The sequence below is a fragment of the Malus sylvestris genome, chromosome 14 (assembly GCF_916048215.2).
Source record: "Malus sylvestris chromosome 14, drMalSylv7.2, whole genome shotgun sequence".
Lineage (NCBI taxonomy): Eukaryota > Viridiplantae > Streptophyta > Magnoliopsida > Rosales > Rosaceae > Malus > Malus sylvestris.
Genome location: NC_062273.1, coordinates 30,001,337 through 30,016,610, shown reverse-complemented (window position 1 = coordinate 30,016,610; position 15,274 = coordinate 30,001,337). Strand labels below are relative to the sequence as shown.

The window sequence follows — 15,274 nt, the reverse complement described above, 5'->3', positions numbered from 1 at the left end:
AATGGATGCCAAAAAAATACCACGTCGTTGTAGCGCATCTTCTGTAGGAAGTTTATCATGAAAAAGCCTCCAAGCCAAAATAGATTGTCGTGGTGGAATAAAATGTTGCCAGATAACCGTAGCCCAGTCACAATCACTATGTCTCCTTCGAATAAGGTGATAACCAGAAGAAAAAGAAAACTTCCCAGTAGGTGAGGGCTCCCAAATCAATTTGTCATCCTCAACATTTAAAGGCAAAGGCAGACGTAAAATCTGTTGCACAATTGAAGGGAATAAATTTGTAAAATAATCTGGCAAAGACCAACTTTGTGCTTCAATAACATCTGAAACCCGAGGAAGAACCTTAGGTGAAATGACCGAAAATAAAGTAGGGTTAATAATGGGCTCATCCAACCATTTATCAAACCAAAAGGAAACTGACCCCCCATCACTAATAATCCAACGACTATTATTATTCAAAATAGGCAAAGCACGCTTCAAATCATGCCACACAGAAGACCGTAAATAGATGTTTTGATTTCTGTAAGGCGAAAGAGGAAAACGCTGACAAGCAAAAGAACCCCACAGAGAATAGGATTGTAAAGCATCCCATCCAAAACTAAGCAAAGCCGTCAAATTCAAAGAAGCTAAATCACAAAGACCGAGCCCACCTTCTTTTTTAGGTACAATAACTAATAGATATGCTAATTAGCTTATAACAATGCATTATTGGATTGGGATTGAGATTGGGGTTGAGAATGAGATTGAGACTGAGACGTGTCGGCTCGCTGTAGGCGTTTTTTCCTGTATCTCCATGCTACTTGAATGCATCTTGCTGCAAGGCCTCTCCAGTAAGGTGACTCATACCTGCCATAAAAACCAAACTTCAAAATCAATCTTCTGTCGTAAACCATTCCCACATGCATCCTAAACGATTTCTTGCAGACCATGTATGCATGTGTCACCAGTCTTCAATCGTGTGTGCATACATGAGATATGAATAGCTTTAATAAAATAAACCTTATGGCTCCTTGAACACGTGGTTTGCGCAAGAATCTGGAGAAAACACTGGTGACTTCTTCAATGTCAGCTGCTCGGAGTGAAAATGCTTCAACGTTTGTTAAGCATCTTACCATCCTGTTGCTAAGCAACCGCTGTCCGGGAATCCTGATCTTTTTACCATCTGCAACAGAAACCACACTGATAAATTGATGTTGTTTTTTTTAATTTTTGAAGAATGCTCAAGACTTGTACCTTTGTTTACTGAAGAATGCTCAAGACACCATGCGAGAAGTTCCTCACCACAAACGTCTCCTTCAGATAAAGAAATTCTATTCCCATCTTCTCCAATGCTCTCCATTTTTCCCCTCACTATAAAAACCATCTTCTCGATGAGACCACCACGGGACAAAACTATACTTCTGTTGATGTATGTCTTTTGCCTTAATCTTCCACAAATGGAATCTAAGATGGGTTCATCCATCAGGGCAAAAATTCGTACCTGCAGAATTTTCGGAATTTAGAACATGCATTATGAGTTAAAATGCGCCAAGCTGATAAATTTGAACCTTAATCAAATAATAATTCTAAGGAAAAATGAAGACCATCATTTAGGCAGTAAGCAGAAATCCGATCATTATAAATTTATTATTCCGTGATACTAAGATGCTCACTTTCTTAATGAACGTGAAGAGATGGCGTCTTATATCCGTCTGAAGGTCTTCAGGCAGGACTTCCAAAAGCATTTCTTCATTTACTCCTCTGGTTGCTGCCCAATTGTACCGCTCAGCTTCTCGTACTCGCCTTCAGAGCACAATACATGAGGCTTTATTAATAAAATTTTAACATCATAGACTTATCGATTTAAGAAGGGATTCTTCTTTTCATAAAGCATTAATTTATTTCTTTTATAATGGATAGTAAAACCTCATGCATAAGGAAATTCAAATGTCAAAATGACGTTATGAATACATCATACCTTCTAAGTTCCTCTGGTAAGCGCCTATGGCTCATCCACTGCTCAACATCACGACGTCTCAGGGACATTTCTAACTGTCTGTACAGAGAAAGAGAGTTTCCTTTTCTTAAAACATAGCATAAGCAACATGGAAAACTAACTGGCGTTTTCTATTGCTCTATTTCTTTGAGATTTAATCAAAAGAATGAATCACATCATGGTTGCAGGTGACAAGCGAATGCTCATGGTATTTAATAATTCAATTAGTAGACATAACTTCTAACTTTGAATTTCAGACAAACAGGAGAGAGTTACTAACATTTCTACAGCTGGATATGTACTCGGTAAAATATGCTACGATCGTGACTCTAAATGTAGGAATATTTAAGAAGAATAAATCCTAGAATAAAAGTTGTACCTCCGGCCAAGAGCCTGCAGAAAGTTCTGCATATTTCCAATAAGAAGAGCGAAAAGCAAGAGACCTAGGCCAATGATGGCCATTGTAAAAAGGACTTCCCAAACAAAATAGCTTGGAACTTGATTTCCAGCCAGGGTGCTGATTTGCTGCATAATGTAAATCACATGGTTAATTTCAATCAGCTTTGTAATGAGACCATACCAAAACAACCCTTACGCCAGGAGATAATGGAACGTAAATTTATTATTCAGTTAAGCACTAATGCCATCAACTTTGAGCTTTCATTTCAGAATAATAAGATTCAGAACCAACTCGGTTTAGCTTTGAACTAGGTGGGACAATACAGATAAGAGTCAAGTTTGTACCCCCTACAGTATAAGTTTTTGGGGTAGAATGGTAGTCAATCGCAAGACTGTGATGGACTATTAACTTAACTGAGTATAAAGTAAGAATTAAACAGTTATTTGAAATGATTCGGCCAAAAGAAGGGACAAATGAAAGCAATACCTGGAATCCCCAAAACAATCCATACACATATCTAGTGACTATACTATTTTCTGTTGTAAGATTGACAGCTTGGATGTAAATTCCATAATCAAAGCCATCTGCAGTTAAACAAGCAGTAGCATTCTCATTGAGTCTCCAGCGATCACGTAATGAATTATGTGCTTTAGGATCGTCAGTTTGACTTCCATGCCCACAATCTAGGAAGTCCATACACCCATAAATTCCAGAGTTATGGCAGGCCACTCGAAAACATTGATTAACCCTCTGGGACAAGAAAGAGGGGAAGTAAGTGAGTGAATGAAAACCAACCTTCAGTCCAATATCCAATAGAATTCACTGCCTCTACATTATTAAAACTCATGAGTTAATAAATAATAGTGAAAAAAAAAATATCAAATTAAATCATAACATTGCAAGTTTAAGCAAACAGATAAAGACGCAATTTTTCACATTTTCGCAGGCCTGAAAAGTTTCAATTGACTTAAGATAGTATGCAGGAAGAACTTATCAGATATTTCACTGTTTGACAAAAAGGTGAGAAGAGATTGTATATGAATCTTGAATAGTTCTGGACATACAAAATGAAGACACGCGAGGAGCATAAAAATGTCTATCTCGGGAAACTTCGAGAGTTAAGAATAAAATCTTTTCCACCCACCTGTAGCCCAAAGAGGTACCAGCACGATCCAACAACGTGGCCAGACAACACAAAAGTGAGAAGATTTATTATAAAATTTGCCCATGCTGACTCAAATATGAAGCCACTTGGAGTCTGACCAGCAAGAAAAGGTAGAAACCTATACAACTTGGGAATATACTGAAGAAGAACTGCAGCACGTAAAAGATTTTTTGCATGGTTTGCTCCTGTTGATCCCAAGGTGTTTCGTAGAACTAACAGTATTATGATCTGCAAACAATTGAAAGAACAACTTAGCACATGGGAAGAAAATATGTGCTTACATCAGACAGAACAAGTTACAATGTCATGTTAGCGTACAAATAGATATATTGACTGATTCACGTAATTTAGGGGATTGAGAGGGCAGCAGGCACGGGTGATCACCCTCCCTCGGCAAAGCCACTGAAAAACAGTTTTCTTCCATGGCAAAAAGCAATATACCATCAAGCACTTGTTAGCATGTCAGAATCGCAAATTGCATCTGCCTTAAATCCTTCTTTCAATCTTTTTTTTTTTTTTTTTTTTTTTTTTTTGGCATAATATCTCCATTTAGCCATTGGATTTTCCTTACCAAACACTAATTTTTATACAGTGTCTAATCTAGGAGATAATTTATGAAAGAATGGTTTTTTATTGATATTCAACAATACTATAAAATTATATCATTCCATGAATTAAAACATGAGAAACTTGCTTGAAGTATAAAATGGATGAAACAAAAAAATACCAATACAGTGAAGGAAACCAAGAATACAGACTATGGCGCGCATGTGTGTGTGCGTGAGAGAAAGACATGTTTACCTGAGGCAGCGGTAATACAATAAAAAAGTCTAGTAGAAAATATCCTTGAAGGTAATTCAAAGCGATTTTCTTCGGATGGTCTACTAACTCGCCAGCACCAACCACCCTAGACTCAGGAGCCACATAAGCCAATCTAAACTGCAGAGAGAGGGAGAGAGAGTGAGAGAGAGGGATTCATTTGTCTGTCAAGGCTTGAAACTAATCAACTTATCTCATCCATAGTTTATTTAACTTCTAAAATGAGATATGAATGGATGTGAGGGAAGGAAATCTTACCTGGAGGAGTATGTGCAGTAGGAATATGATATCAGTGATGCTTCTAAATACCACAAGTGTTGTCGTCAAGGGCCAATCAATAACTATACAGCTATTCTCCTGCATTCAAAGATGAGGAAATCAGGTTCAAAAGGAAGCAATGTCACAACGAAATGAATAAAAAAGGTTCTCTTCTTCTCCATAGAAAGCCCTACAAATAAATAACTACAATGTGTAAATTGGAAAACCAAACTAGTCCTCGGTCAACTGATAATTCCAATCTAATTCATGAAATGACAAGGAAGAACCCAGGAAATACCTTTTCAACGGACAGCAGGTAGAAAAACAATGGATCTACAAAAATTGATATTAAGCAAGAAATGACGAAAAACTTGTTCCACCGTTGCACAAATTTAGCATGAGGGTTCATAACTCCAGGAATATATGGACGCAGAAAAGAGAAAAATCTCCTTGCCCAGCCTTTGGCATCCCCATACAGAGCATTATGGAACTGCACACAGTTGAGAATAAGGGAACTACGCATAAGTTTCTTGGAGTGCTTATATCTTGTCATTCCAAAAAATAAAAGAAATAGGGAAGCGGCGATGAGAATATATTAATAAAGTACATATCGTTGCTAAATCTCAAGCAATAGTCATATCAGTGAAACAAAAAAGGCAACACAAGAAAGAAAAAGGATATGCAATGCAGCTTGAGAGGAATTATTGCTTTGTAATTGCTTTTGCATACAGAGAATGTAAGTACAGATATTATTTCCATTCTCTCCAGAGTCTCCACGGCTATTAATTGCATTGTTAAAATAACAGATCAAATGATAAGCAAACATGAATGAATGTAGTTGCTTCTTCTTTGTAACTGAGAAGAAGAGACAGGCAAGCTCCTAATCATTTGACAGGATTAGACGCAAAACTCGACGTATTTACTAATTGGCAATCATGCAGAGCATATAAAAAAAGACAGCACCTAAATTTCTACAAATATTCTACACAAATTAAAGGTCGTACCCAGTGCACAAGGCTATCGCTTTGCGCAGGGTCTGGGAGAGGTGAATGTCGGCTAGCCTTACCCCCATTAATGGAGAGGCTGCTCCCAAGTCTCGAACCCGAGACCTACCGCTCATGGACGAAGGCACTTGCCATCGCACCAAGTGCGACCTCCATATTGTACACAAATTAAAAGAAAAAAAAAATCCTCTGATTAGAGAGTGAAAAACACCTTGGGATCAAATATATCTGACGCCCTTCGATGTTTCGCTTGAGCAGCCTTGAGATTGAATGTTGGGCAAGTTGTGCAGTAAGGATCATTGCACAGCCCCAGTTGGCCAGATCTCAGCAAGTGTTCATTTTTACCCACATAGTTTTCACCCGCCCATTCATTCTCAGTTGTTGCATTGGTAGAAGGAAACTTTTCTCCTTCAGGTTCCACCGCTTCTTGCCCTGCTGTTGGAGCTTGAACTGGCCGGAAAATGCTATCAGGCCTGCGGTTAGCATATAATGGACCACTCATAGGTACGAAAAGAGTTTTGCTTTGACTCCTCAATGGACCAGTATGACCTACAAGTCTTGGTTTCCCTTCATATGACGAGTCCATAGAGCTCATAGGGATGGAAACTGATGCACTTCGGGTTCGGGACATAAATTTGTCGAGTTTTAGCTGCAGACTATCGTCTGAGTATTGCGGGTGAGTGTCTGATAGCATGGGTACCTCATCTTTATCATAACCAGCCATTTCTCACAAATTGAACCTAAAAACGAAGAAGCCAAAATAAAATTATACTACATAGGTATTCATACCAGTTCAATTAAATTACTTTCGAGTAGAATTACAATACAATTAGTACAATATTAGAAGTACATTAGTGATCATGCTAGTTAGCTCCGTTTAAGTTCAAAAAGTTGTTATTTTTCTTTGTTTTCTGCAGGGAACAAAGCTTAAATGTATCAAAGAACACCATAAGACAAATTCTGTTGCAAATTACTACTTCCAAATTTTTAATTTCTAGTTTCAAGGCATCAATTTGCAGTTTTAATTAGAAAAAACAAAAGAATATAAAGAGGAAAAGGCATACATTATAATCCATCGGAGTTCAATAAATCCTTAAATAAAAGGTGTGAAATTTACCGGAATAATTCGAAAGAGAAGCAGAGCTCAACAGGGGGTTGCACCAGAAACCCAAGAATATTAACTCATGTGATCATCAATTAACCAACAAATTAAATAAAGATACATTCTCAACACAAGGAAAGAGAGAGAGAGAGAGAGAGAGAGAGAGAGGGGCCGGCGAAGACTAAAAGAGCTGACTAAGGACTTGAGGACTAAACAAAGGAGGGAAGCTTGGAAATTCCAAAGGAAACGTAGGAAAGGGGTGTTTGACTGTTTGTGATTGGATTTGGGGAGATTGAAGTTTCCTGGAGCAAGGAGGGGGGACCGGACACAATAATCTAACGACTACCGGACAAGACAATCCATTGTCTGTCCGTCCTCCTTGTTTACTTTTACTCTTGCGACTTTGGTAGGCGGGTTGGTTTGACAGTTGACACCCTCTCCGGTTAACTCGTCTCTTGACAAAAACTTTACACACACAAAAGAAAAAGAAAAAGGAAAGAAAAACAAAGAAGCTTGTTCGCTTGCTGCATCATTATATGTCTTTTGCTGCATATTCATTTGTTTAATATTAAATTTACTGTTGATATCTACGACCACAGGACATTGTCTTGGGATAAATTTAGAACAGAACGGAAGCGTACTTTTATACTTTAATACATGATGATGTAAATACCCGAGGAGGGTAGGAGCTGAACTGACCTCCATCACCTAGGCACTTGGAATTCCAAGGTTGATGTAATAAGCCTGTGGTCCTACAGATAAAAGGTCGTACCCAGTGCACAAGGTTCCCGCTTTATGTAGGGTCTGGAAGAGGTGAATGTCGGCTAGTCTTACCCCCATTTTATGGAGAGGCAGCTCCCAAGTCTCGAACCCGAGACATACCGCTCATGAACGAAGGCACTTGCCATCGCACCAAGTGCGACCTCTCCTGTGGTCCTACAGATAATATTCCAAATTAATTATTCGCAAATCGCAAGCATCACACCCTTTGGGAGTGACCCATCCAAGCTGGTACCATTACCAAACATATTTACCACTAATTAATTGGAAGTTATGATATTTCTTTGTCAGAAATTTACTTGAAATTTCATATCTTATAGTAATACTCATTCTATATTCAACTTGATATTTTTTGGATATAAAGAGGTAATTTCATACATTTCAAAATTCATCCAACGGTAAAAAATTATTATAACTTTTAAATAGTTAAAACAGGTGGGCCGTTAGATGAAATTTGAAAAACCCGGATCACTTGATTCGGTAGCCTTAGTGAAAGAGATCCATAGAGGATCTTTTTCCATAATTTTATTGTTTTTACCAAGTTTGTTAATTAAGAATAAATTGTAGCAAGAACTTTTTTGAGTGTTCACTTGTGATTTACTTGGACTTACATGAGAAATTCTGTCTGCACTGGATACTTATTTGGGCCTATACTTGCCTAGATTTGGGCCAAACTTCTGTCTAGCTATATTTTTTGCTACTTTACTCATTTCATAAAGTATTCCACTAGGTTTAACGACAGCTATATTCGTTAGCCAATTAATGAAACATAAGTACCTCTAACTACAAGATTACTACAAGGGAAATTCTCCTTTACGCATTGTTTTTCACGAGTAAGCAGTTGAGATTTAACCAAATGAGCTTTGGTTTTGTATTGCATTTGCCACTGCATGAGTTTAGACCCCATCAGCTCCCTAATGTTATCTAATCTAACAAATATATTATTTGACAAAAATAAAAATAAAAAATAAAACTTTCTTTCTACGGTGCAAGTGGAATTTGACAAGATCAAAATTTGCGGAATGTTTATATATAATTATGTATTGTCAACGTGAGTTCCCTTCCGTTGTCAACATTAATATTAATTAGTGTGTTTGAGAAAACCAATTCCATTACTCGTAGAGAGAGGATTACGTTGGAATACTTCAATTGACTTAACTACTTATACCTTTTTTAATACTAGCATTCCCATTTGGAGAAATGAACTCATTCTTTCACTTGCAAATAACGTATATTTGCCGTAAAAATTTTGTAATCAAACCGTCCAATATCTTAATTTTTACTTGAAGATTATCCCTACAAAAAATCATTCATATTCAAAATCGTTTAGTTGTTTAGATGTACCAAATAAGTTCATAGTGTAGGTACCAAACAGAATATTCGTGATAAACCGTCTAATTATTTGATACATTTGGACAACTAAAAATGTCTAATTCGAATGTTTTTTTTGTAGAAATAATCTTCAAATGAAGGTTAAGATATTGGACAATTCTGATTATAAAATTTCTACAACAAAAATACACATTATTTGCAAGTTGAAGAAAATGCAACTATTATTCTTTTAATATTGTGTACGTCGTTTGACCAGATTTTCCCTCCTTCTAACAACTCTTGTTCTTTTTGGTACTAGTTTAACTCCTTTCCTCTACATCTTCCTCATTTTATAAATAAGTATATTTTATATACCCAACATATAGACCTTTATTAAAGGCAGTATCTTTATACAAAGGAATCTTCATTTTTTGCAAAAAATGATGATTAGGTGTACCGTGTATGGCCCACTTAATATCGAACTTCAACGATCTAAACAATTTATTTTGTAAGTCTCGATTCATAGATCTTCCTTGCAAAAATTCAATTCAATCCAAAATCATTTGCCTATTTAATTATCAAGATAAAATTTTATTGTTTCTTATATAACAAAGTATACGTTAATTTTTTTTATCCCAATTAGATTCTTAAATATATCCGATTTGGTTAATATTTTGCAAGGATGATTTATGAGATGCAACTTAAAAAAAAAACGGTTTAGATCGTTAAAGTTTGATATAGGGTGGACCCCATAACTAATTCCTATTTTTATATAAAAATAGAGATCTCTTCCCTTAGGTATCGTTTGGTATGCAAACGGGACGGGACGGGACGGAACGGAACGGAATGGGATGGGACGGGACGGGACGAGACAGGACGGGACAGAACAGAGAGGGAGCAAAGATGCCCTCGGATGGAAACAAGGAGGAAGAAGAAGGAGACGGAGAGGTTATAATTTTGTGTTCCACGGATGTGGAACGAGTCGTTCTAGGGGGTGAGGCGAATGAAAATTCATCCAAAATTTGTTCCATGGAACATCGCATTCCATCCGTTTTAGGTGCACCAAACTTGAGACGGAACGTCTCGTCCCACTCCGTTCCGTCCCGTCCAAGTACCAAACAGTACCTTAAAGGCTTCCTTATTAAAGGTACCCTTAACTGGATATTCTTCGCTTCTTCTTTTTCAAGCAAAATTATATATTGTATATTGAAACACCAAATCATCCAAATCATGGGTCTCAGTCAAATTATTTATGTGCTTGAAAATTCTAACATAAGTAGCTTCTAATTTCAACAGTTAAATGCATGGTTGATCGGCCTTTTTTTATTCTTGTTATTTTGTAGTTTTTATTTCCGGCTATCTTAGTTAAGATCGATTTAATTAGTTACTGTTTGGGATAATTACATAAATATCTTTTTAAGTTTTTCTGTGTTTATACAAAACTCCTTTACGTTTCAAACATTACGCTAATTCCTTGAGGTTGGCATGAGTTGACTCCTCATTATAGTAGGATTTGATACCCTTCTTATCTCCTTGTAATCAGGATAGGGGTAATTAGTTTTATTCTTTCCTTGTACCATATATTTACGAAGCATTCCAAAACCCTAAATTAGCACATACGAACCAAGGTTGTTGCTGGGAATGAGTTGGGGAAAGGGTAGATGGGGATTGTTAGTGGGTCCGCAGTGAAAAAACTAAGGGAAGTTAGATGTTTGGATTCAAGGAGAAGATGTGAGATTCTGTCAAAAAATTTAGTTTGTTTTAATGTTTTATTAATTTTTAATTTGATTTCTTTTTCTTTTTATTTATAAAGGTTTTTTTTTTTCATTTTGTTTGTAAGTAATTATAAGGGTAGATTTGTCCTATTAAGATGATTTTTTGACCAAAAGGGATTATGTGAAACTAAATTAAAACTTGAAGGAGTATTAGTTAGGCCTGGCAAACGGGTCGTGTCAGTCGTGTTCGTGTCGTTTTCGTGTAACACCTGTTATCTTAACGGGTTGTGTCGTGTCACACCCGTTATCTTAACGGGTCCTTAACAGGTCGTGTCACTTTACCCAACGGGTAAAGTGACCCAACCCGTTATGACCCGTTAAGAAAAATATATTTTTTTTCTTAAATTTTCACATACCACACATTGCCACATAAATATTACTTCAAAACATTAAAACACATTTGTCGTTTAAGTACTACATCTACACTCGAAAATAAGAGCCTAATAAAAAAATAATACATACACTACTAATCTATTACAAATTTTAAATGTGCAAGGATATGCAAAATGATACAGTTTTTGTTTTCAAGGTTGTGAAATCTTTCTCAAAAGTTTAAACCTCAATTTACAAAATCCTCGATTTACATCGATCATCATGAAATTGCATTAGAACTTTGGCTTGATCTATTGCCTTCAAGAGTTATGTTGATGATGTTTTCAGTAAGGTTTTCCACGTCATAACTATCTTCTGCATAAACTAAGCATAGAAAAACCAAACATTAAAAATCATTCAAATTATGAGAAGTTTACCAAAATAATTATGAAAAAAAATAAAACATTAGTACTATACCATACTTTTATTAAGTATAAACATAAGATTTTGTGGTATCCACTAGTGTAAATATTTTAAATTGAAGATCGAATTCAATCATTGTATTCATATAAGGTCAAGGAGTGTAGTTGTAAAAAATCATCAAAATCGGAGTTAAAATAACCGTTAAATCGTGATTATTCGTTTATAACCGTCAAAAAGGGTTGTCTCGTTACGTGCTCTCTAAATGTTTGTTTTTTGCAATTTTTGGCGTATGCGATCTCAAAATATATACAAACATGTTTGACGGTTGGATCATTGAAACTAGTTTCGTAGAATGAGTATCCCATCAAAACAATAGATTCACTAATACTTAAAAGTTTATTCATACTTTTATTAAGTATAACATAAGATTTTGTGGTTTCCACTAGTGTAAATATTTTAAATTGAAGATCGAATTTAATCATTGTATTCATATAGGGTCAATGAGTGTAGTTGTAAAAAATCATCAAAATCGGAGTTAAAATGACCGTTAAATCGTGATTTTTCGTTTATAACCGTCGAAAAGTTTTGTCCCGTTACGTGCTCTCTAAATGTTTTTTTTTTGCAATTTTTGGCGTATGCGATCTTGAAATATATACAAACATGTTTGACGGTTGGATCATTGAAACTAGTTTCGTAGAATGAGTATCCCATCAAAACAATAGATTCACTAATACTTAAGAGTTTATTCATACTTTTATTAAGTATAACATAAGATTTTGTGGTTTCCACTAGTGTAAATATTTTAAATTGAAGATCGAATTCAATCATTGTATTCATATAGGGTCAAGGAGTGTGGTTGTAAAAAAACATCAAAATCGGAGTTAAAATGACCGTTAAATCGTGATTTTTCGTTTATAACCGTCGAAAAGTTTTGTCCCGTTACTTAATCTCTGATTGTTTGTTTTTTGTAATTTTTTACGTATACGATCTTGAAGTATATACAAACATGTTTGACGGCTGGATCTTTGAAACTAGTTTCGTAGAATGAGTATCCCATCAAACCAATAGATTCACTAATACGTAATAGTTTATTCATACTTTTATTAAGTATAATATAAGATTTTGTGGTTTCCACTAGTGTAAATATTTTAAATTGAAGATCGAATTCAATCATTGTATTCATATAAGGTCAAGGAGTGTAGCTGCAAAAAATCATCAAAATCAGAGTTAAAATGACCGTTAAATCGTGATTTTTCTTTTTATAACCGTCGAAAAGTTTTGTCCCATTAATTGATCTCTGAATGTTTGTTTTTTGTAATTTTTTACGTATGCGATCTCGAAGTATATACAAACATGTTTGCCGGTTGGATCTTTGAAACTAGTTTCGTAGAATGAGTATCCCATCAAAACAATAGATTCACTAATACTTAATAGTTTATTCATACTTTTATTAAGTATAAACATAAGATTTTGTGGTATCCACTAGTGTAAATATTTTAAATTGAAGATCGAATTCAATCATTGTATTCATATAAGGTCAAGGAGTGTAGTTGTAAAAAATCATCAAAATCGGAGTTAAATTAACCGTTAAATCGTGATTTTTCGTTTATAACCGTCGAAAAGTTTTATCCCGTTACGTGCTCTCTGAATGTTTGTTTTTTGCAATTTTTGGCGTATGCGATCTCGAAATATAAACAAACATGTTTGACGGTTGGATCATTGAAACTAGTTTCGTAGAATGAGTATCCCATCAAAACAATAGATTCACTAATACTTAAGAGTTTATTCATACTTTTATTAAGTATAACATAAGATTTTGTGGTTTCCACTAGTGTAAATATTTTAAATTGAAGATTGAATTCAATCATTGTATTCATATAGGGTCAAGGAGTGTAGTTGTAAAAAATCATCAAAATCGGAGTTAAAATGACCGTTAAATCGTGATTTTTCGTTTATAACCGTCGAAAAGTTTTGTCCCGTTACTTGATCTCTGAATGTTTTTTTTTTGCAATTTTTGGCGTATGCGATCTCGAAGTATATATAAACATGTTTGACGGTTGGATCATTGAAACTAGTTTCGTAGAATGAGTATCCCATCAAAACAATAGATTCACTAATACTTAATAGTTTATTCATACTTTTATTAAGTATAATATAAGATTTTGTGGTATCCACTAGTGTAAATATTTTAAATTGAAGATCGAATTCAATCATTGTATTCATATAGGGTCAAGAAGTGTGGTTGTAAAAAAACATCAAAATCGGAGTTAAAATGACCGTTAAATCGTGATTTTTCGTTTATAACCGTCGAAAAGTTTTGTCCCGTTACTTGATCTCTGAATGTTTGTTTTTTGTAATTTTTTATGTATACGATCTTGAAGTATATACAAACATGTTTGACGGTTGGATCTTTGAAACTAGTTTCGTAGAATGAGTATCCCATCAAAACAATAGATTCACTAATACGTAATAGTTTATTCATACTTTTATTAAGTATAATATAAGATTTTGTGGTTTCCACTAGTGTAAATATTTTAAATGGAAGATTGAATTCAATCATTGTATTCATATAAGATCAAGGAGTGTAGCTGCAAAAAATCATCAAAATCAGAGTTAAAATGACCGTTAAATCGTGATTTTTCTTTTTATAACCGTCGAAAAGTTTTGTCCCGTTAATTGATCTCTGAATGTTTGTTTTTTGTAATTTTTTACGTATGCGATCTCGAAGTATATACAAACATGTTTGACGGTTGGATCTTTGAAACTAGTTTCGTAGAATGAGTATCCCATCAAAACAATAGATTCACTAATACTTAATAGTTTATTCATACTTTTATTAAGTATAACATAAGATTTTGTGGTATCCACTAGTGTAAATATTTTAAATTGAAGATCGAATTCATTACTTGTATTCATATAGGGTCAAGGAGTGTAGTTGTAAAAAATCATCAAAATCGGAGTTAAAATTACCGTTAAATCGTGATTTTTCGTTTATAACCGTGGAAAACTTTTGTCCCATTACTTGATATCTGAATGTTTGTTTTTTGCAATTTTTGGCGTATGGAATCTCGAAGTATATAAAAACATGTTTGACGGTTGGATCATTGAAACTAGTTTTGTTGAATGAGTATCCCATCAAAACAATAGATTCACTAATACTTAAGAGTTTATTCATACTTTTATTAAGTATAACATAAGATTTTGTGGTATCCACTAGTGTAAATATTTTAAATTGAAGATCGAATTCAATCATTGTATTCATATAGGGTCAAGAAGTGTGGTTGTAAAAAAACATCAAAATCGGAGTTAAAATGACCGTTAAATCGTGCTTTTTCGTTTATAACCGTCGAAAAGTTTTGTCCCGTTACTTGATCTCTGAATGTTTGTTTTTTGTAATTTTTTACGTATGCGATCTTGAAGTATATACAAACATGTTTGACGGTTGGATCTTTGAAACTAGTTTCGTAGAATGAGTATCCCATCAAAACAATAGATTCACTAATACGTAATAGTTTATTCATACTTTTATTAAGTATAATATAAGATTTTGTGGTTTCCACTAGTGTAAATATTTTAAATTGAAGATTGAATTCAATCATTGTATTCATATAAGGTCAAGGAGTGTAGCTGCAAAAAATCATCAAAATCAGAGTTAAAATGACCGTTAAATCGTGATTTTTCTTTTTATAACCGTCGAAAAGTTTTGTCCCGTTAATTGATCTCTGAATGTTTGTTTTTTGTAATTTTTTACGTATGCGATCTCGAAGTATATACAAACATGTTTGACGGTTGGATCTTTGAAACTAGTTTCGTAGAATGAGTATCCCATCAAAACAATAGATTCACTAATACTTAATAGTTTATTCATACTTTTATTAAGTATAACATAAGATTTTGTGGTATCCACTAGTGTAAATATTTTAAATTGAAGATCAAATTCATTACTTGTA

General features: G+C 34.5%; 1 protein-coding gene across 3 annotated transcripts in view; it reads right to left on the bottom strand.

Moving 5' to 3' along the window:
* Positions 1 to 431: 431 nt before the first annotated feature.
* The window catches only part of LOC126600241 (probable cyclic nucleotide-gated ion channel 20, chloroplastic), a 67,429-nt gene continuing 52,586 nt past the window's right edge, over positions 432 to 15,274 (bottom strand). The window contains exons 1-13 of one of the 3 annotated variants that reach the window (XM_050266807.1): positions 6,739 to 7,151; positions 5,833 to 6,361; positions 4,916 to 5,107; positions 4,618 to 4,716; positions 4,342 to 4,479; positions 3,520 to 3,768; positions 2,862 to 3,125; positions 2,355 to 2,500; positions 1,958 to 2,035; positions 1,653 to 1,782; positions 1,234 to 1,480; positions 1,000 to 1,162; positions 432 to 846 (exon numbers count right to left, since the gene is read on the bottom strand). In XM_050266807.1, coding sequence (XP_050122764.1) covers positions 693 to 846; positions 1,000 to 1,162; positions 1,234 to 1,480; positions 1,653 to 1,782; positions 1,958 to 2,035; positions 2,355 to 2,500; positions 2,862 to 3,125; positions 3,520 to 3,768; positions 4,342 to 4,479; positions 4,618 to 4,716; positions 4,916 to 5,107; positions 5,833 to 6,345 — 2,373 coding nt within the window. In that variant the 5' untranslated portion in view covers positions 6,346 to 6,361; positions 6,739 to 7,151 and the 3' untranslated portion in view covers positions 432 to 692. Of the gene's footprint in view, positions 847 to 999; positions 1,163 to 1,233; positions 1,481 to 1,652; positions 1,783 to 1,957; positions 2,036 to 2,354; positions 2,501 to 2,861; positions 3,126 to 3,519; positions 3,769 to 4,341; positions 4,480 to 4,617; positions 4,717 to 4,915; positions 5,108 to 5,832; positions 6,362 to 6,738; positions 7,152 to 15,274 lie in introns of those variants that run through there. The other 2 variants (XM_050266808.1, XM_050266810.1) reach the window with 2 other exon arrangements.